Consider the following 20,580-nt stretch of genomic DNA (forward strand, 5'->3'; position numbering starts at 1 on the left):
GGAAGATGTGTAATTGACCCCTGAAATGTTCATGAAATAAAATTTTTTTTTCCTTTAAAACCAGAAGTCTCTGTCGAGACTGTAGCTCTACTGGTTTATACAGCAATAAATTGAGAAATTTATCTTGCCGCTCATCAAAATAAAAACCAATGCACAGAATTATGTATCTTAGTATAGTCTATTTGTGTGCCAAGTCATACTGAAATCGGACCAAACTGTAGGAGGAGTAGCATTTTGAAAGCATTCACAAATTTCTATTTTTAGTAACAAGGGCAACATCGTTCATCGAAATCAAAAACTGATGCATAGAATTATGTATCTTGGTGTAGTCTACTTGTGTGCCAAGATATATTGAAATTGGACCAAAACTATAGGAGGAGTAGCATTTTGAAAGCATTTCACAGAAATTTCTATTTTTAGTAACAACCACAACACTGTTCATCGAAATCAAAAACCTATGCACAGAATTATGTACCTTAGTGTAGTCTAGTTGTGTGCCAAGTTATATTGAAATCAAACCAAAACTGTAGGAGGAGTAGCATTTTGAAAGCATTTCACAGAAATTTCTATTTTTAGTAACAACAGCAACATCGTTCATCGAAATCAAAAACTGATGCACAGAATTATGTATCTTAGTGTAGTCTACTTGTGTGCCAAGTTATATTGAAATCGAACCAAAACTGTAGGAGGAGTAGCATTTTGAAAGCATTTCACAGAAATTTCTATTTTTAGTAACAACAGGGCTAGACAAATAGCACTGCCCGACGCCCGGGACAACCAGTTTTGGTTGGTGGGCAAGTAATTTGGTAACAGCTGCCTGTCCGCGGACAAGTTGTTTTCCAATTAACAAAAAAATTTTTTAGACAATACTCAAATATCTTTAATGTTATCGCTTTTAAAGTATCATGAATCACAGCAAAGCATCTGTTTTCACTGATGTTGACTACTTCACGTACATCGAATAGTCGGAACTCCTCTAGAATTTACCCATAAAGTGTTGTGAAAATATGCAGATGTCGTAAAACATGGAGTTATCAATGTCGTCAAAGATGTGGTATGGGAATTTAGACATGGTCAAAATACATGTATTAAATTCATACTGTGAATACAGAAGCTAGTGGTATTAAAATTGTTGTTGATTGCTGTTCCCTGGCAATCACACAGCATGCAGTAGTGTTTTGTTCACAGACTCGTTTTGTTTATAGGTTTTATGAGATTGATCAGTGTCCGATATCTTCACCTTTTCCCATTAAATAAACACAACATTACTTTTTCAAAAAGTGTACATGTATTTTCTTGCAGAATTTTGAGGAAGAATACTCCTTAAAATTTATCATTTTAATCTAAATTTTTCTGTGGAATTATTTCGTGATTTTAGATCTATGATAGTCTTTGTGTATTGTTTAGGTGTCTCACTCAAGAAATAATTTAATATCAATTGCTTCAATTCTATGTATTTTAAGAAAACGGTGACCAAGCATATTTTTTGGTAGGACAAGTAGTTTTACGATGGTAACCTGTCCGAGGGCAAGTACTGAAAAATTCTATTTGTCTACCCCTGAACAACAGCAACATCGTTCATCGAAATCAAAAACCGATGCACAAAATTATGCATCTCAGTGTAGTCTAGTTGTGTGCCAAGTTATACTGAAATCGGACCAAAACTGTAGGAGGAGTAGCATTTTGAAAAAAATTCGAAGAAATTTCTATTTTTAGTAACCATGGCAACACCATTAATCAAAATCAAAAACCTATGCACAGAATTATGTATCTTAGTGTAGTCTACTTGTGTGCCAAGTTATATTGAAATGAAACCAAAACTGTAGGAGGAGTAGCATTTTGAAAAAAATTCACAGAAATTTCTATTTTTAGTAACCATGGCAACACCGCTAATCGAAATCAAAAACCGATGCACAGAATTATTTATCTTAGTGTAGTCTACTTGTGTGCCAAGTTATATTGAAATCAAACCAAAACTGTAGGAGGAGTAGTATTTTGAAAAATTTTTTACAGACAGACAGACAGACGGACGATGGACGGACGACGGACGCATTACTATCGCATAAGCTCTTCTGGTCTCTGACCAGTAGAGCTAAAAATCATGATATTTTTTTAATATCATCCTAACTGCTTAGGAGATATTAAAGATGATGTTTACTCATGTTTCAGAAAACAGAAAGGAAATTTTGTAAAGCATGATATGTTAAATCAAAAATTGCTCTAAATGGATAAAATTAATTAGTTTTGACCCAATATCAATAGACGACTTTCACATTTACAAAAGTTATTCCCCTTTGCGGGGTCAATCCAGGGTCAACCGGCGTAAGACGCTGTTTTCCCTCTATAACCTTACCAACTTTATGGGTCGGTATCCTAGAAATAAAATCTATATGAATATGCTCATTATGTTTTTCATGTTGCCCCATACTCCGGCAATACATGTACAGATCGAAATTGTCATATGAATTTTGAATTTTAAAAATATTAACATGTAACTTACAAAGGAGAAAGAGGGAAAAAATGAGCGTTACGCCGACAATGGGAAATAACTCTTAGGAATGTGAAATTCGTCTATTAAAAAATTAAATATTTCCTGCGAAATACTCAGGGGCCACTAGCATGAAAAGTAGGTCATTGACCTAGTAATTTGAAATGGAAATTAAACACCAGAATTATAGGTGTACAATGTGCAATAGGTTGTTTTTCGTTCTTATCAGTGGAATTTTTAGTCCGCTAGTAAAGGTATACCTTAAGTCTGTTAAGTTTATTAAAAGAAGTACATATATTTACAACTTTTTCAGCCTTACATCATCTTTAATCAGCAGAAAACTCAACATATTGATGTTTTTTAGCAAAACTGATAGGTATTCTACATTTTAAGAGTTAACTCAAATGAGTTACTTCTTTGTATAGTCATAAATAAGTGCAGTAACCTAAACTAGTTATTTTGAAAAATAACTTGATTCCATGATGCCCCTGACTGTACATTGGGATGAGCTAAAAAAAAATTTACCTTCACTGTTAACAGCTGTTGATTTTCTTCTCCAGAGTCAGAAATCCAAAATGGCTCCTTCTTCACTACAATCAAGACATTTTACATGTAAGATTTAGAATATATTTTTTTTTTTGTAACAAGAGTTCAATCTAGTAAAAAATTCTAATTTACAATGATATATATGTACTTCTATACATGTAGTACCATATACAGAGTTATTTTAGCCATTTCCTACTTGCAAACAATTTAACCCCATTTTAATTTCGCCCATTATAGTTTTGTTCAAGACATTACACTGTATTCTTTGAATCCCCCCATTTCAGGGGAATTACATGTATACCACAGATACCACAGATACCACAGAGTCAGACACTTCAGACACTTCTGCTTCATACTTGGATATTTTACTTGAAAAAGACACTAATGGTAATCTAACAACCAAGCTATATGATAAACGTGATGACTTTAACTTTTCCATCGTCAACTTCCCTTACTTATGCAGCAATATACCTTCATCACCTGCATACGGAGTATATATATCTCTGTTGATTCGATACGCAAGAGCATGCTCTACGTATGAACAATTTCTTAAACGAGGTAAATTATTGACAAGCAAGTTGATGAAACAAGAATATCAACAGCTCGTTTAAAGTCATCATTTTGTAAGTTCTATGGTCGATACAATGACCTTGTCAGCAAATACAATTTGTCATTGAGTCAAATGCTGACTGACGTTTTTCATACCAATTGTTAGTCCATTATTTATACACTGAATTGACGACGGATTTTTTCCGTTATTTCCTGATCATGACAACGAGCACATGGCGGGTGTGACCAGTCGGCAGGGGATGCTCACTTCTCCATGGCACCTGATCCCACCTCTGATGTTTCGGAGGTCCGTGTTTGCTCTGCTCTTATTTTGTATATTGTTTAATGGACTTTGAGATTGAATACTGTTCGTTATCTCCATTTCGTTCATGTATCCCTCTGCTCCAAATTTGACCAATTTTTTTTTTCATTCTTTATATATTACTCTTTATATTCCATAGTTGAGTAAATAAAAGTTATCTGCTACACAGATCATGTATTTTTGTAAACTACAAAAGAAAATAACGAACCCTATTTTTGAATAGAAGTATGATCCAGAATCGGAACTGAGGAATTATGAATGCAAAAACAATGTCCCGTTTTTGGCAGAAATGAATTATTCAATTTATTGTGTTGTTTATAAACTTATGAAAGATTTTTGTTTGTTTGTTATTTTTTTTTTTGGAAGAAATTGCTTAAATGTGTATCAGATAGTAAACACGCTTTCACAACGTATTCACCTCTGACGGTGTGGATTCAAGTGACATATTATCTATTCTTAGTAGGACAACAAAGGGTTAGTCCTATTTAAATGTACTCACTGAACAGAGTCAAAATCATGATACTTTTAAGCAGAAAACATAGAGCGCAAGGTTGTTCAACAAAGATATTTTCACACAACCTTGATAAATATAATATACACATTATATTTCGATCTCGACTTTGAATAAATCTGTACTCGATGTTTACAAAGGCTGTGAAGTGGGTACCTGTCACAAATTTCTTTCGATATTCATGAAAATCAAAGCACCCCTCCTTCAAAACACAGTTTCGTCTGTCATCTATTGCAATTATTTAACATTTTTAAACCCTGGCTCATATACTATAGACATAAGAGAATAATATAATGTATTTTTTAAGGATTTTAATGAAGATTTAAAAATTGACAAGTAACCGGGGATCACAGATGTCTTATTGAGACTTGTTCTTTATAAAGGGATAGTAGACATTTTTGTCATTAAGAGTTATCTCTCTTATCAGAGTATCAGTGAACCTTAAAATACATGTATATAATAACACTCACCAGTGGACTCCATATGAGGTGAGGGGTCTTCAGTATAAGGTGTATGCGTGTTCTTGAACTCTGCCATTATGACCAAGTTATTGCTCTAATCTAAAGCCTACAACTGAGTAAACAAATAATTGAATTGGCAATGCATTATTCTAAACGAAATAAAATTAACAGAAACTGCAAATAATTGGATTTTTTTTTAAGTCCAAGGGGCATAACTCTGTCTTTTAAAAAAATGGCTTGATCATGTTGAGCGTACCCAAAACATAACTTATCCTAGATATTTATCTGATATATCTGTATATTAAATTTTATTTCAGTATAAACAACAGAAATGTGAAGAAATGAAAGGAAACTACTTCTTTTTCCAGACAGTAAAACAATCATGTAAAAGGGCCAAAACCATAGGGGCTTGTCTTCCAGATTGATAACTGTAAAATAATTTTAAAAAATTTGTATCTACATTAAATACACTCTAAATGTTGCTTTAATAAATATTCTGACATGATCAGGCAAGAAAAATAATGAAATTGAAGAAATTGTGTTAGTTTTCTGTTGATTAAATGCGTGTTCACGACTGACAACCGCATCAACATTTAAGAAAATCATCACTTTAGGAAAGAGAACTATGGCAACGAAATAAATTAATGCCTTAGAGTCCAGAAATAGGTGCTGAAGTGGGAGGGGGTATTTTTTCCAAGATGTCAGCTTGCGTCCCTTTGAGAGCTTATGTATTTAGTCATTAGGGTATTCCGAATCACCCCGCATTTCGCGACACTCGGTAATTTACCTTAGGCCATTCCAAGTTTTTTCTATGTTTAGCGTCCACCCATCTTTCAAAAACCTACCTACCTATTCGCAAAAAACACACAAGCCAAAACATAAAACGCAGGCTTTAAAGACATAAAACAGGGCTCTCACACCACTTTTTGGGACTGGGGCCGGGGCCGTTCAAATTGGGAAAATTATCCTCATTTTGGGAAGAGTTGTATAACCTAAATTTATTTTAAAAATCCTCAAATTTTGCTTTTCTAGCATTTTTTCATCAATTTAACTCTGGTTTTGAATAAACAGTTAAGCGGAACAAACATGGGTACGTAGGCTATTTATGAAAATACATTAGCTTTGTCATAACCATCTTTGAGTGTTAATATTATGGTTATCAGTCTTTCTGGTTGACAGTTGCTAGTCACATTCCCGAATTTCCTCGATCACATGGGCAACTTTAGTTTGCTTACCAATACAGCGCGAGACTGAACATGCCAAAGCGTGGGTATGTTTCTAGGTGCAACATACTAATGTTTAAATGAAATGTCTATTTTTGAAACCCAAATGATGTTTTCTGTCGAAACTACATGGCAAGATACTCTGCACTCATAGACAGTACGCACTGTACATTTTTGTAAAAACAATAACCTGGTTCCCCAAACCAGTTTACGAATGCATTTGGCGCGAACTAATACATTAGTAGTACAGTTTTACTTTCACTTGCAAGTGTTTTTTGTTTGGGTTTTTTTTTGCGATTGTTTCATGGACTTTTATTTTTTAATTAATATTTTGCCATGGAAATTGGGAAATTTACATCTTTCTTTTGGGAAAAAAGGTACCTTTTTTGCATTCAACGGCCCCAATTTTAGAGAATCGAGAGCCCTGTAAAAATGACGCGCTTCAAATGATTTGATCTAACTAAACTGCTTTAATAGAAGAAATATCTATTCTTAAGCAAAAACAAGGGATTAAATGCTTAAAATACACCCAATATAACTTACCGTCTAGAATTATTTGGAGAAATTGACAAAATTAAAAAATTTCGACGAAATTAATCAATTTCAGGACTCCGGATGTTGTGTGTTTTTTCTTACATGGGGTGTCAAAAACCAAGGCGAACGCTGACGCTTAACATAGAAAAAACTTTGAATGGCCTTATCGCTGTATCTCATACAACACATGCAAACGTTTGACAACTAAATAGTCATTAACAACATGGTTCGTGCTTAATACATACAATAAGGATATGGAAATAACGAACAGTATTCAATCTCAACGTCCATTAAACAAATATACAAAACAAGAGCAGAGCAAACACGGACCTCCGAAACATCAGAGGTGGGATCAGGTGCCATGGAGGAGTGAGCATCCCCTGCTGACCGGTCACACCCGCCGTGTGCTCATTGTCATAATCAGGAAATAACGGAAAAAATCCGTAGTCAATTCAGTGTATAAATAATGGACTAACAATTGGTATGAAAAACGTCAGTCAGCATTTCATTCAATGATAAATTGTATTTGCTGACAAGGTCATTGTATCGACCATAGAATTTACGAAATGATGACTTTAAACGAGACTGTTGATATTCTTGTTTCATCAACTTGCTTGTCAATAATTTACCTCGTTTAAGAAATTGTTCATACGTAGAGCATGCTCTTGCGTATCGAATCAACTGAGATATAAATACTCCGTATGCAGGTGATGAAGGTATATTGCTGCATAAGTAAGGGAAGTTGACGATAGAAAAGTTAAAGTCATCACGTTTATCATATAGCTTGGTTGTTAGATTACCATTTGTGTCTTTTTCAAGTAAAATATCCAAGTATGAAGCAGATGTGTTGGACTCTGTGGTATCTTTTATCTCAAGCTCACCAGGATATATCGTGTCGACGTAGGAATGGAAATTATCACTATTAATTGACAATACGTCGTCGATATATCTAAATGTCGAGTTGAAGGCCACAGCAAGTGTTTTTTTCTTTTCACGCAAAAGATTTTGCATAAATTCTGCTTCATATGAATATAAAAATAAGTCTGCTAATAACGGAGCGCAATTTGTACCCATGGGAATTCCAATAGATTGTTGGAATACCTGGTCTCCAAAAACCACATAGATATTGTCAATCAGAAACTCAATTGTAAACTTAATGCTTTAAGTAAAAAAATAATTAATTCATTCGTTCACTACCTATCCTTCGCGAAGAAAATGCCCGTGTGTAAACGTTGCAGAATATTTCTAATCTATGTCGTTGTTGGTGGATGAAACCTAGCATATTAGGTATTGATAGAACGGAATTTTTATGAGCTTTCATAAGCATTTTAATTTTTTTATTACATCTAAAAAATGTGTATGTTACAATCGCATTTGTAGCCCCCTACAGTTTGGGGTATTACGAATTACAAATTTGCATGACCACAACGGAAGCAATCGCACACGCTGCATACTTGTTAAATGTCCGATATTTTGATTACATCGGTTTTCTTTACATATAAGAGACCTAGCTATGAATATTATGAAATGGAAAATTAAGCTGTGAAGAGTTAATGAGTAATGATGGTATTCACTTGACCAGTGTTGATCCTTTTATCATACATATGTAAATATGAACTTGCACACATATACATGTACACATATATTTACACTGTGCACACATACAGTGATTTATGTCATATTTAATAATTGTGATACGCATATTGAAACAAGAGCTAGTTTTTAATTTACTATTCATACTTTTTTTTTATTACATGTATGATCTTTTTTTGGGTAGCCCATTAGTAGAATTTTGATATGTTCAATGTTAATTGTTTTGCATCAAAAAAAAAAAAATCACAGGGGCAAAAAAGTGACAAATTATATTTACAGGACAACGATTAACAGTCATGTAGTTTCTGAAACGTGTATTTTCTTGGTAATAATTGCTTTTCTGCATGACCCGCTTCTGTAAAGCTGTTTTATAGTGCGAATAGAGGGGGGTGTTTATAACCATTTACCTGGCGATTCAAAAAACCCGGAAGTGATTCGCAACACACTAAAAAGGTGATGTAAAAATAACCCCTGTCAAGGTCGCTGTATCGAAGATAGACTCGTTCTATAAAGTAGGTCTGAATTTTCACTAAATTGATACCAAACAACTACCATGTGAAAATAAAAAATTCATATCATCTGCAGTCAAAATGTAAAAGGTGATTCGGAATACCCTAAAATGACTGTAGTACTTTTTTAAAAACATTATTTTTCTCGCCTGATCATGTCAGAATCTTTATTAAAGCAACTTTTAGAGTGTATTTAATGTAGATACAAATTAAAAAAAAATTATTTTACATTTATCAATCCGGAAGACAAGCCCCTTTGGCCAAAACCTCCAGGGAAACACATATCTATAATGTTTTTGTACATGCCCTCTGACAGGTTTCAATTGTAAAATTACTTGTCCTACCTAGAAATATTCAGGTTTTCGCAAGGACTGTTGGAATACTCAGAATACACAGAGTTTTACAAAATTCAAAATTGCACGTGCAGGCACGGATCTGGCTTGGTGTATTAGTGTATAAATACCGGTAGTCAAAATGACGATCCCGATCATAATGTTGGCAAGTGGTAAAACTAGTCGTCTCAACTCCCGACAGTCTAGGATTTCGCTTTTTTTGTTGATATCTTCACAACCTTAGACCTAAAACTTAAGGTCTATGTTACAACTAATGAACAGAATTCATCTTTCTTAGCTTAAGCTCATTTTCTAGGTTGCTGTAAATTTCCAAATGCATAAAAATGTTTGATCAAAATTATTTTCAATTTGTTGAATTAGCATTCCATATTATGGAATTCCACATACGACAGGTAACAGCTTGATGACAACTTCCACAAAAGGAACAAACATTTGAATAACGTTTCAAATTTATATTGATATTTATGCACTTAAAAAATCAAAGTACTGAAAGTACTGAAAAGCGGTTAGCAAGCTTTCATCTTATATGTACCGAAAAAAGTGCATGAAATGATGATATTTAAGTATGCATATCTTTGTCCAATGTCATCAGAGAACAAAAAAAACAAAAAAACAAACAGACATTCTGTTTTTGTAATACTTTACTTAATAGTAAAACCAATAACATTCCAAACTGATGTCACAGATGGATGCAATCTAATTAAAATTAGATGTTCCGAATCCGCTACTGCTTCTCAAACATCTAACAACATCCTATTTGGGGTCATGTAAGAGTGAATCTTCGATTAGCCAAAGAAAATGGTTCCTCCGAAATCTTGGCTTATAGTTCAGATGGGTTTCTTGTTTTCACCACCGAACCAAAACACCCGAGGAGTTTTGTAGTAAACAAAATATGCATTGCAAAAGCTGTGTTATGTATGACGTGTGGGGTATCTTGTATAGTTTGTGCTCTTTCGTTTGCATTATTCACGTTCAGATGCCAGACTGCAAACTATACATGAAATTTATTCCAAAATTACTTTAATGGGGAACCGGAGTCGGTTATCTTATCTTGTATCGGTAGGGGGCGCCACAGGAAAATGCGGTCCATTACAAAAATGATAAAACCTGTGAAGATGGATAATCAGCATCCATTCTCGAATACGATATCGGAAAGCACACACGTTTCAGTTACAATCCTTAATTTACTATGGCATCTAATTGTGGTGATATGACTATACCCGAACTTAAGAAGGAGTTAGAAAAGTTTGGAGCAAAGAAATCAGGAAGGAAGTGGGAACTTGTGGAGAGGTAAATAAACATACGATGTTTTCATGCAAATCCAAGTAAACATTATTAATAACACGGTAAATAATTATCAATGGTGTGTAAAAGATTAACATTACGTCAAATTGACAGTAAATATCAGAATTACCGGGTTTAAGAGACTAATTCTTAAATAATCAGCAACTTTAGCGTGTTAGATTTTTAACTTGAATTTCCTCGGTAATTCTAACATCGATGTCATATTGCTTGGTGCTTGCAGTAAAATAAGAATACTTCTCTACATTTTTATTATGAAGCAGTATTATTATTTCCTGATTGTTGCAGCTATGTTTCTCTCAAACTATACATGAAAAAGAATTAAATATGCTTATTTTATTACAGACTTGAAGCCTACAGAAGAAATGCACATTGCGCTAAGACCGATGTTTATGGACCTGAATTTATGATGATGACGCCAGATCCACAACTCTACAAGGACCTTCATGGTGACAAGACCTTTCCAGGTTGCACAGAGGCAGAAATTTCCACTTTCTTGTCGAAGTTTAATAAGACAACTGATAAGAAAGGAAGGGATATGTACAACGATGGGTTTATCCAGTATGTGAGGGTGACATTTCATGATTCAAATTGGTTCGTTAGAAGTAGTGTAAAAGCTTCAATGATGAAGTCTGTGAAATATGTTGTTGACATTATGATAGGAAAAGACAGAAGTGTTATAGAGTCTCAATGTGAATGTGCGGCAGGTATGGGACCCGATGCACATTGCAAGCATGTCTGTGCTGTACTTTTTTCATGTGCAGATTTTGTTAAGCATGGGACATACAAAACAGAACTCACCTGCACACAGAGGTTACAAACTTTTCATCGTGCTAAGCCCCATAAAGGAAGCCCTATGAAAGCAAGACAGTTGGACATGCCAGGCTGTGACGAAGTATGCAATAATGACTATGACCCTCGTCCAGTTGAATTTAGAGGCAATCCGGGATACCAGTCTTACTTTAGAAATGTGTGCTTGAATTACCCAGGTATTAGTAAGACTCCAATTTTTCAGCTGTATGAGCCTGTAAACATGAAAGCTTACAACCTGGACCATGACTATCTAAAAGACACGTTTAGTGAAAATCATTTGAAACTTTTAAATGTATCAGAAATTTCAGAGGAGAATGCACGTCAAGTTATGATAAAAACAGCTACACAAGCGGCCAACGACCTTTGGTTTGAGGAACGTTGCAAACGTCTTCATTCTTCGGTATTCGGGAGAATATGTAAAGCAACTGATCGAACTGATAAGGTGAAACTTGCAGACTTCTTAACAACAAAGGCACAAAAAATTAATGCCAAACCTATTCTTCATGGAAGAAAATACGAAAAAAGAAGCTGTAAAGAAGTACCAGGAAATTTCGGGACGCACAGTTTACGATAGTGGAATTTGTGTCAGTTTGGACTCCCCTCATTTAGCAGCAACCCCAGATGGTATTATCGACGATGACACCTTGATTGAAGTTAAGTGTCCATATGTGGCTAGAAACAGTTTTATTTCCTCAAAAACAGTTCCTTATATCAAGCAGTCTGGAAGTAAATTTTATTTGAATAAATCCCATGACTATTACTATCAGGTCCAAGGACAACTTTACTGTGCAGAGAAAAATGAGTGTATATTTGTTGTGTATACTTTCAATGACTTTTTATTCTTTGCAATAGAAAGGGATGATAAATTTATTGATGAGATGAAGAAAAAATTGAATGAATTCTATGAAGATTTTTTTAAGTCTGCTCTATTGGAAAAAACTTTTTTCAAGACATATGATGGCAAATGTAGTTGCAATAAAGAAAAATGAAATAAGACTTTTTTCTCTTATTATGTCATTTTTAATACCAAGTTATGCATAAGATGGCACTATGCAATTCTTAAAATTACACAGCATGAAACAAACATAGATTATTTCTGAAGAAAGTTTTGTTTCAGAGCTATTCATAGGCTCAGTCAGAATTTTGAATGTTTTTGCAAGTCCAATGATCCTCTCAATGTGCACACGTTTGCTGGATATTTTTCGGTCCTCAATCACAGTAGCACAGGACATTCTGTTTTTCTTTTTGAAAAATGTTGGTGTATTTATTTGAATGTTCCTGTGTACAAACATATCCTGCACATTAAAACCTTTGTCCGCCATTACTGAATCTCCAGAATTGCACATTTCCAACAACCTACTTCTTTCAACTATTTGACGGTCACTTGTGGATCCCCCATAAGCTGTAGAAATATAAGATGTTAATCCACCTGGTGTCGCTCCTACAAGAACTTTTACCGTGTTACGGTTTTTATAGGTAGAATACGTTGCTTGCTGTGGCTTTGGTAACTTTGGTCTTTTAATTGGACACTCTGTGCCATCTATTATCACTCTAGTATTTGGAAATTTTGTTTTAAAGTCTGATGGACAGTAATATTTAACAAGATACTTTGTAGGCCAAATGTCAATTTCCTGCCATTGCTTACTCATGAATAAAATCCATGTAAAAAATATATTTGATACAGTCTTTTCGGAAACTCCAAATAATCTTGAAAGTTCAAAATTGGTCGTATGGCGCCGTAACTTGCAGAGGACTAAGAAAAATTGGTCAGGAACACTAATGTTTGAAACCTTATGATAAATATAATTCAAACAGTGAGCTGCGGGTCCTAAGGTTCTTAAAACAAAATAAAATTTAGTTAGAGTTTCCAATCCAGTATAGAAATTTACTCCGGCATCATCATTTGTAAAGTTTTCAATACTCATTGGGGGATACCGAGGAGTTTGTGTCTGTACATCAAAAAATTTAACGTCAGATTTCTGAACAGTGACATGAATTTCTTCAGCCAAAATTTGGGTAGAGCTAGATACAGTTTCCTCGGATACTTGCAGATCATCAGCTGATGTATAGATGACTTCATCTACGGAAGACGAAGCAGAAAATTCTTCTGCTAGTTTTCGTTTGATGCCTCTGGACTTGGCTCTGTCGGCTCGTTCAAGTGAATGTGGACTTGGCTCCACCCAGGGAAAAATGCTTGGCACTGCAGTTTTCTTCAATCTTTTACTTAAAGGAGTAGTTCCTAAGAATTAAATCATTTATATCAATACTTGTTCATAGTTCTAGATTATTTATTAAATAATTAATTTATAATTTAAGAACTAAATTTTAAAAGCAAATAAAACAAATATAAATTTACTAAAATATTTTTATTATTACATGTATTATTGTTATGAAATTGATGTTACAAAACATGCCCATGTGTTTATTAATTCAACTAAACAGGTCAAATTTGTTTTTAAGCAGGGTGCAAATTAGACATCAATGTCAAAACACAGTATCTTGTACTGGTAGATATGCATAAATTATCAGGCAACAGCATGTGTTATTTTAGACATGCCTTGTGTTTATATTGTTAAGAGATAATGCATTTTGTAATAAATGACCAGTAATTGAAGTTGTCAGTGGGGAGTCTGCATGTGGCAGTGTCTGTAACGTTATCAGATTACTTCGTATGAGAGGTAAACAAGGGATTCGATATTTTAGTGCATTTCATCTAAGCAAATAAGGCATAAATATTGCTCAGAATAAAATCTATTAACATTACTTTGCACATGCTTATCAAAGATTTCAAAATAAATAAATAAATATTGTTACCATGCTGGGTTTCAGTCAAATAGTCGTCTGATTTAAAATGTGCTCTGCAAACAACAGCATGAGTTGACGGAGTCCAGCTTTGAAAACGAGTTTCACCACGTTTTATTGCGTGTATCCATGCTTTTCTTCTTAACGGGTCTGTTGGAAATAGATGGCCACCCCGATTACTACAATTCGGCACACAACAACAAGTTTCAGGCATGTTTTACGGGCACGTGTTTGACAGCAGATTGTTTACGTTTTTCTTCGATCGGTAACTACAGATAAGGCGCGAGGGTGTTCCGATACAGGACCGTGTTTGCCTGTGGCGCCCTCTAAAGAAAAGATAACCGGAGCAGGTTCCTTATTCAACGTAAGACAGTATCAATAACGATGATATGTAGCCGTGGAATTAATTTGAGAATTGTTTACCGAGGCTTGAATCTACATGGCCAAAGTGTTTGTGTTTACTAGTACATGTATTCATAATCGAAAGGTCGCTCTGATGTGACCCCGAATGGGATGTTAGATGTTTGAGAAGCGGTAGTGGATTTGGAACATTTAAATAAATTTTAATTAGATTGAAATGCATGTTTCAAAATTTAAACATGAGATTTCTTCAGTTTGAAAGACAGGAAGTGCATTTTTAAAAGTTCTCTCTTGGTGGCATCCAATCGTTCTCTGGATGAAAACAATTATGTTGATGTTGAAAATTTAATTGTCTTTCATGCTCTATTGAATCTGAAATTAGGTAATTGTAAAGCCTACTATAGCAAACAACTAAAAAAATGACAAGTTAAATTCTTTAGATTAATGGATTTGGAGTAGTGTAGATCTACAGCTGGCTAGTCAGAGAAAAAAAGATGGCTGAGCAGAGACTGTAAATGAATCAGAGATATCAGAGAGCCCCAGATGTGTAGGCTCACTGCGGGTGTAACCTGTCAACGAGGGATGCTTACTTCTTCTAGGCAACGGATCCCATCTCTTGAACTTTCAGGAGTCAGCTTTTCATCTTAAATCGATCATTGATCATTCTGTATTTTGATACAGATACTGAATACTTCCGTTTAGTAATATTATGAACTACTACTTCTAAGGGAAGACTGGCGAGTAAACAAGATTATCAAGCTTTATGAAATGTACTTTATTGACTTTTCAAACAAGTAAATGTTCGAATAAAGTAAATGGTATACGAGAATCATTTAAAAGAAGTCTTGCACAATATGTCTAGATAAGGACATATAATGTGTATTTGCCATATACTCTTCATGCAATATTGTTCTCAAATAAAACATGTGAAAAGGAAAGTTGTCTAATCAATCAATACTAGTATTTAAAAATTCAAATGTACACTAAAAGTCAGTGTAACTTAAGAAGTTATCAGTGTCACTTTCTTCAATATGTCGGTTAAACAATATACACTGATTTCTTTTCTATCAATGTGCCTCTAAACACCTGTATTTTAATTTAATTCTTCTTAAACGCTCAAAATAATAATCGACAAATTAGACAAATTCAAATTTAAAAAGTATTTTCTCAGCTAATAATACGTTCCTTAGGAATTGATAAAATTTTCAAAACTTATAAATAAGCATTAAGTATATATTTTAAATTTTTGCTAATTGCCAAGATTTTTCATACCTTATTCTCCTGTGAATAATTATATCGGTTGATTTTTAGAAGAGAATCACAATGCCGATTAAAATTAATATATATTTATCCATTTTTTTTTTCAAAATTAATTTTACTACTCTAAGTGCCCCATTATTTTTTTCAAAACTAAAAGTAAGTGATCCCTTATGATCGTTTGTAATAAATTATCAAAGACGGAGTAGAGAATTTACCCCTGGGAGCAGAGCTTTTATAATCTGTTTATTAGACAGAGAAGAAAAGAGAAGAAAACAAACGTTTCATTGTGGAGGTAATCCTATTGTTTCCATAAAAACGTTACAAAAAGTGTAAAACGTACAGATGTATTCGGTGTTTTTATAAAAGCGTTTTTCAGGTATTACTTAACTTAATAAATGGTGTTTCTTAATACTTTGGCAAGGAAAATCAAACTCGATCGAGAGATTTGCTGATGTTTTTGCAGTCTGTAATAACCTTCAACCTGCTGTATAATTAACCGTATCGTTCAACTTTCAAAAATAAACTAACAAATGCTATAAATCGGGATCGCACGATGTACATGTAATAAGGACCAAATTCTCAGTTCTTTAAAGTTAGTGTTTTAAGTATTGTCAATGCATTGGTAAATAATAGTCTAATAAGAATTCGATATAATCGTTATAATAGCCACTCTTCATACACAGCTTATTGTCAATCTCTCACCAGGGGGCGTATTACGCCAACAGTATACAAATCATAGGAAGCGCTTTGCTGAAGTTACCGTTGTCGATAGGTAGCGCCTTGTGGAAGTTTCCGGTTTTGGTTGCAAAAGGATAAGGTTACGTGCCATAAAGCGATGTCGATAGGTAGCGCCTTATGGAAGTTTCCGGTTTTTGGAGGCCCATGCCATAAAGCGGTTAGCTAGCTAACCGCTTAAAAAGGAGTGAGGGAGGGGCACGGATCCTGATTTTTTTTTTTCAGAATTGGCTGATCACAATAAAAAAAAATCAAATCCGGAAATTTCTTGGTAAGGAAAAAAAACAAAACAAAAATGTAAACTCAGCTCCTTTTCTAAACGTGTTAACCTGGTGCTATGAATTTAACAATTTTGGTAAAGGATTCAATGCTAATTACAATCATACCTACAGTTTGACTGTTTGATGCCCGGGAGTAAGGAAGAAGAATTTTAGTGGTTTTGGTCCCATCCCTCAGGCACCAAGGGGGAAGGGACTATGAAATTCACTCTTTCTGTTTTCCTTTACCCAAGTCAAAATTGGTTGAGAGAAGAAGCTGAAAATGTTCAAATGTTAACACACGACGGATGATGACGGACAAAAACGGATATAGCAAAAGGTCGACTAAGTGACTCAAGTGACCTACGAATGTACCATTTTGTACCAAGTTTGAAGTTTTTTTTATGCAAATCAAAACTCACTATCGGGAAATTATTTTCCTTCCCCTTTTCACGGAAACCCAATAAAAATTTTTAAAAAGTTAAAATTTCATCGGACATTTCAATAAAACTTATATTCGTGCCAAATGTCATCAAAACCTCCTTGTTATTTTTTGTGTTAAAAACCATTCTGAATGTACTCACAAGTCCACTGAAGTTGACATAAAAAATATGGTCCAGTTTCTAATTAACTATATCTATGTTATTGTTAGAGACATGAGGTCTTCCAACAATCTAATGGGAATCCCATTGGTACCAATTGTGCCCATAATTAGCAAACCTTATATTTTATTCGTATAAAGCAGAATTGGTGCAAAATCTTATGCTTCAAAAGAAGAGAACATATGGAACGCCGTCACTGCCTTATAGCAGAACACAACAATTGCACTCCGTCAACCTTCCATTACATTATGTCAATTCTTTATGACATTTACTCACACAACTATTACATTGTGTCAACATTCTATTACATTATGTCAACTCTACATGATATTAACTCATACTACTATAGCATTGTGTGAACTTTCCTTTACATTATGTCAACTTTTTATGACATTTACTCACACTACTATTGCATTGTGTGAACTGTCCTTTACATAATGTCAACTCCATATGACAGTTATTCACATTACTATTACATTGTGTCAACCTTCGGTTTCATTATGTCAACACTTTATGACATTTACTTCTACTATTATTTTATTGTGTCAGCCTTCCATTACATTATGTCAACTCTTTATGACATTTACTCACACTACTGTTGCGTTGTGTCAACCCTCCATTATATTTTGTCAACTCTTTATGACATTAACCCACACTACTACTGCATTGTGTCAACCTTCCATTACATTATATCAACTCTTTATGACATTTACTCACACTACTATTGCATTGTGTGAACTTTCCTAAATACATATAGTCAACTCTATATGACATTTACTCACACTACTATTACATTGTGTCAACCTTCGGTTCCATTATGTCAACTCTTTACGACATTTACTCACACTACTATTGCGTTGTGTCAACCTTCCATTATATTATGTCAACTCTTTATGACATTTACCCACACTACTATTGCATTATGTCAACCTTCCATTATATTATGTCAACTCTTTATGACATTAACCCACACTACTACTGCATTGTGTCAACCTTCCATTATATTGTGTCAATTCTTTATGATATTATCCCACACTACTATTGCATCGTGTAAACCTTCCTTTACATTATGTCAACACTTTATGACATTTACACATTCTTGTATTTCGTTATGTTTACTGTTCATGACATTTAATTAAACAACAATAACATTGTGTTAACCTATCATTACATTATGTCAATTCTTTATGATATTAACTTACACTACTACATTATGTCGATTCACTATTATGTTATGCGAACACGGGTATCCTCGGCCTTTATATGAGCATAACGTATTTTCCGCGTTCCGCAAGCACTAAATTGGCGGGAGAGAAAATTGTCGTAGAAGAAATCTCAGCGATTTGAATAAAAATTTTAAGCGACAAAGGATTGACAATCTTGAAACGTGCAAAGCCTTAACACTGCGACTGTGAATTAAAGTCATGTCGAAATTCAATGGCGTTTACTTTAATCTGATAATTAAATAAATCAAAAATTATGAGTCGTGCAGCAATTTTTTTTTCTTTTTACTCGTATTTTGAATTGTTTGTTTGTTTGTTTGTTTTTTTTGGGTAAAAGTCTTAAACTTCTGAGCTTACTTAGAACATTGTCATACGTTTTTTTTTATCAGTCTTGAACTTTCCTTTTTTTTTTAAGTGTAAACACATCGTTATAACACACGTGCACTGGGTGGGTTGGGGGAGGGGGAAATCCCGCCTTACCATCTCTAGTGACCAAAATCTACAAGTACATAAAATTAATAAATTAATTGGGTTTACTTTGTAGGACATTGCATTAGTTTCACATTGAGTTTAGCTGAATTAAGTTGAAAACTATTTTATAAAACTATAAAGCCTGAGAGCTTCTCCGCTTTCCCCCTTGGTCTCCAACCATAGACCGTCCCCCTTCAGGCTTGGACAATTTTTTTGTTCAAGATTCTCAAATCCGCTACTGATATGTGCCCATGCATGCTTACTAAGACATATTCAATTGATTTAGATGAGGGATTGGTAGATTTTTATAACAGAATTCTGGCCCTGGAATGGTTGAAAAAATTACTAATTCCAGTGACGTATCATCTTTTTTCGAAAGAATGGGGGGGGGGGGGGGGTCAGCCAGAAAAAGAATATTCGCCCGAAAAAAAACTTGAGAAGCCAAAAAAAAAAAATACTTGCCCACTCCAAGCCCGAAAATCCTATTTCGGGGAGGGGGTCCAACTTCGATCAGTCCTAATTTTTTTGTCAGATATATTACATTACCCTCAGTGGACTATAATTCAACAAAAAGTGGGGGTGGGGGCTGTACTTTCAATGAACATTACATTTTCTATTGTAAAGTTATGTCTGGGAAAAGAGGGGGGGGGCGCTGATATTTTGTGTCTGTAATTCTTCCTATCAATCAGGAACCCCCCTCCCCCTCTTACCAGTCATAAAAACACGGTCGTCAACATTCATTTTATACCAGATATACAGCTTTGAGAAATTGTAAATGTATTTTTACATCAGGTAATGCACTTTTGGAATCAACATGATAAAGAGTTAACACAATATAGAGATATTTTAAGATCACATAAGAAAGAGTTGACATAACGTAATTATTTATCCACATCACGAAATTGAGTTTTGACATAATGTAATAAAGTGTTGATATAATATAAAGATATGTTCACATAATGTCATACACTGTTTACACCACGTAATAAAGCACTGACATAAAGGTAAGATGTGTTCACCTCACATCATGATGCTTTCGCCGTAAAATAAAGAAAAACCCATATCATGTAATAATGCTTTGATACAATAGAAATATACACTCTCAAAAAGGAATGGATTTTTGACTTCATGTAATGATAAGTTTAATTATAAAACACAATTCACTTGATGTAATGCAGTTTTGACCTCACATATTAAAGAAATGAAATGATGTGAAGAAACATTCATTTCACGTAATAAAGTTTTAACACTATGTAAACATATTATCACTTCACATAATGAATTTTCGACTTCAAGTTATGAAGTGCTGACATAATGAAAGGATGTATTTACTTCATGTAATGCAGCATTGACATGATGTAAAGATATTTTTACATAATCTCATAAAAAATTGACATAACGTAAAGATATGTTCACATCACGTAATGATAAATTGACATAATAAATGCATAGTTGTATGCTATAAGGCAGTGTTGGCGTTCCATAAGAACAACTCTGTGGCCTTCAACTTGACATTTAGATATACACATGTATACATACGAGGGTTGTCCGTCAAGTTCGTGGACAAGCTAAAAATAAAATAAAAGGTGTGTCATTGATATTTATTATTATACTTTCATGTAAATTACTTGAATCTGATTCGTCGAGAAACATTTGATAAAAAACA

General features: G+C 34.1%; 3 protein-coding genes across 3 annotated transcripts in view; 1 reads left to right on the forward strand and 2 right to left on the reverse strand.

Annotated features, from left to right (window-relative positions):
* The window catches only part of LOC134267710 (zinc finger protein OZF-like), a 30,822-nt gene extending 21,666 nt beyond the window's left edge, over positions 1-9,156 (reverse strand). The window contains exons 1-3 of the mRNA XM_062749929.1: positions 9,081-9,156; positions 4,887-4,989; positions 3,014-3,078 (exon numbers count right to left, since the gene is read on the reverse strand). Of these exons, the coding sequence (XP_062605913.1) occupies positions 3,014-3,078; positions 4,887-4,953 (132 nt within the window). The 5' untranslated portion in view covers positions 4,954-4,989; positions 9,081-9,156. The remainder of the gene's footprint in view (positions 1-3,013; positions 3,079-4,886; positions 4,990-9,080) is intronic.
* Positions 9,157-10,106: 950 nt separating this feature from the next.
* Positions 10,107-11,778, forward strand: LOC134267701 (uncharacterized). The gene is made up of 2 exons (XM_062749917.1): positions 10,107-10,379; positions 10,737-11,778. The coding sequence occupies exons 1-2, from the start codon at positions 10,279-10,281 to the stop codon at positions 11,776-11,778; spliced, it is 1,143 nt and encodes a 380-aa protein (XP_062605901.1). The 5' UTR covers positions 10,107-10,278.
* Positions 11,779-12,200: 422 nt separating this feature from the next.
* On the reverse strand, positions 12,201-14,322 carry LOC134267712 (uncharacterized). Its single transcript, XM_062749930.1, has 2 exons — positions 14,019-14,322; positions 12,201-13,443 (listed from the first exon to the last, which is right to left on the reverse strand). Exons 1-2 carry the CDS (start codon positions 14,218-14,220, stop codon positions 12,236-12,238), a joined length of 1,410 nt encoding a protein of 469 aa, XP_062605914.1. The 5' UTR covers positions 14,221-14,322; the 3' UTR covers positions 12,201-12,235.
* Positions 14,323-20,580: the final 6,258 nt, after the last annotated feature.

The sequence above is a fragment of the Saccostrea cucullata genome, unplaced genomic scaffold (assembly GCF_032062105.1).
Source record: "Saccostrea cucullata isolate Sc308-1 unplaced genomic scaffold, CSIRO_AGI_Scuc_v1 ctg4625, whole genome shotgun sequence".
NCBI classification, from domain to species: Eukaryota; Metazoa; Mollusca; class Bivalvia; order Ostreida; family Ostreidae; genus Saccostrea; species Saccostrea cuccullata.

Bases quoted from the DNA above. Each gene is read 5' to 3' on its own strand.
- LOC134267712 (XM_062749930.1), bottom strand. From the start codon at position 14,220: ATGCCTGAAACTTGTTGTTGTGTGCCGAATTGTAGTAATCGGGGTGGC. The intron at 13,444-14,018 runs GTAACAATATTT...TTTAATTCTTAG, and splicing joins TTTGACTGAAACCCAGCATG to GAACTACTCCTTTAAGTAAA.
- LOC134267701 (XM_062749917.1), top strand. From the start codon at position 10,279: ATGGCATCTAATTGTGGTGATATGACTATACCCGAACTTAAGAAGGAG. The intron at 10,380-10,736 runs GTAAATAAACAT...ATTTTATTACAG, and splicing joins AAGTGGGAACTTGTGGAGAG to ACTTGAAGCCTACAGAAGAA.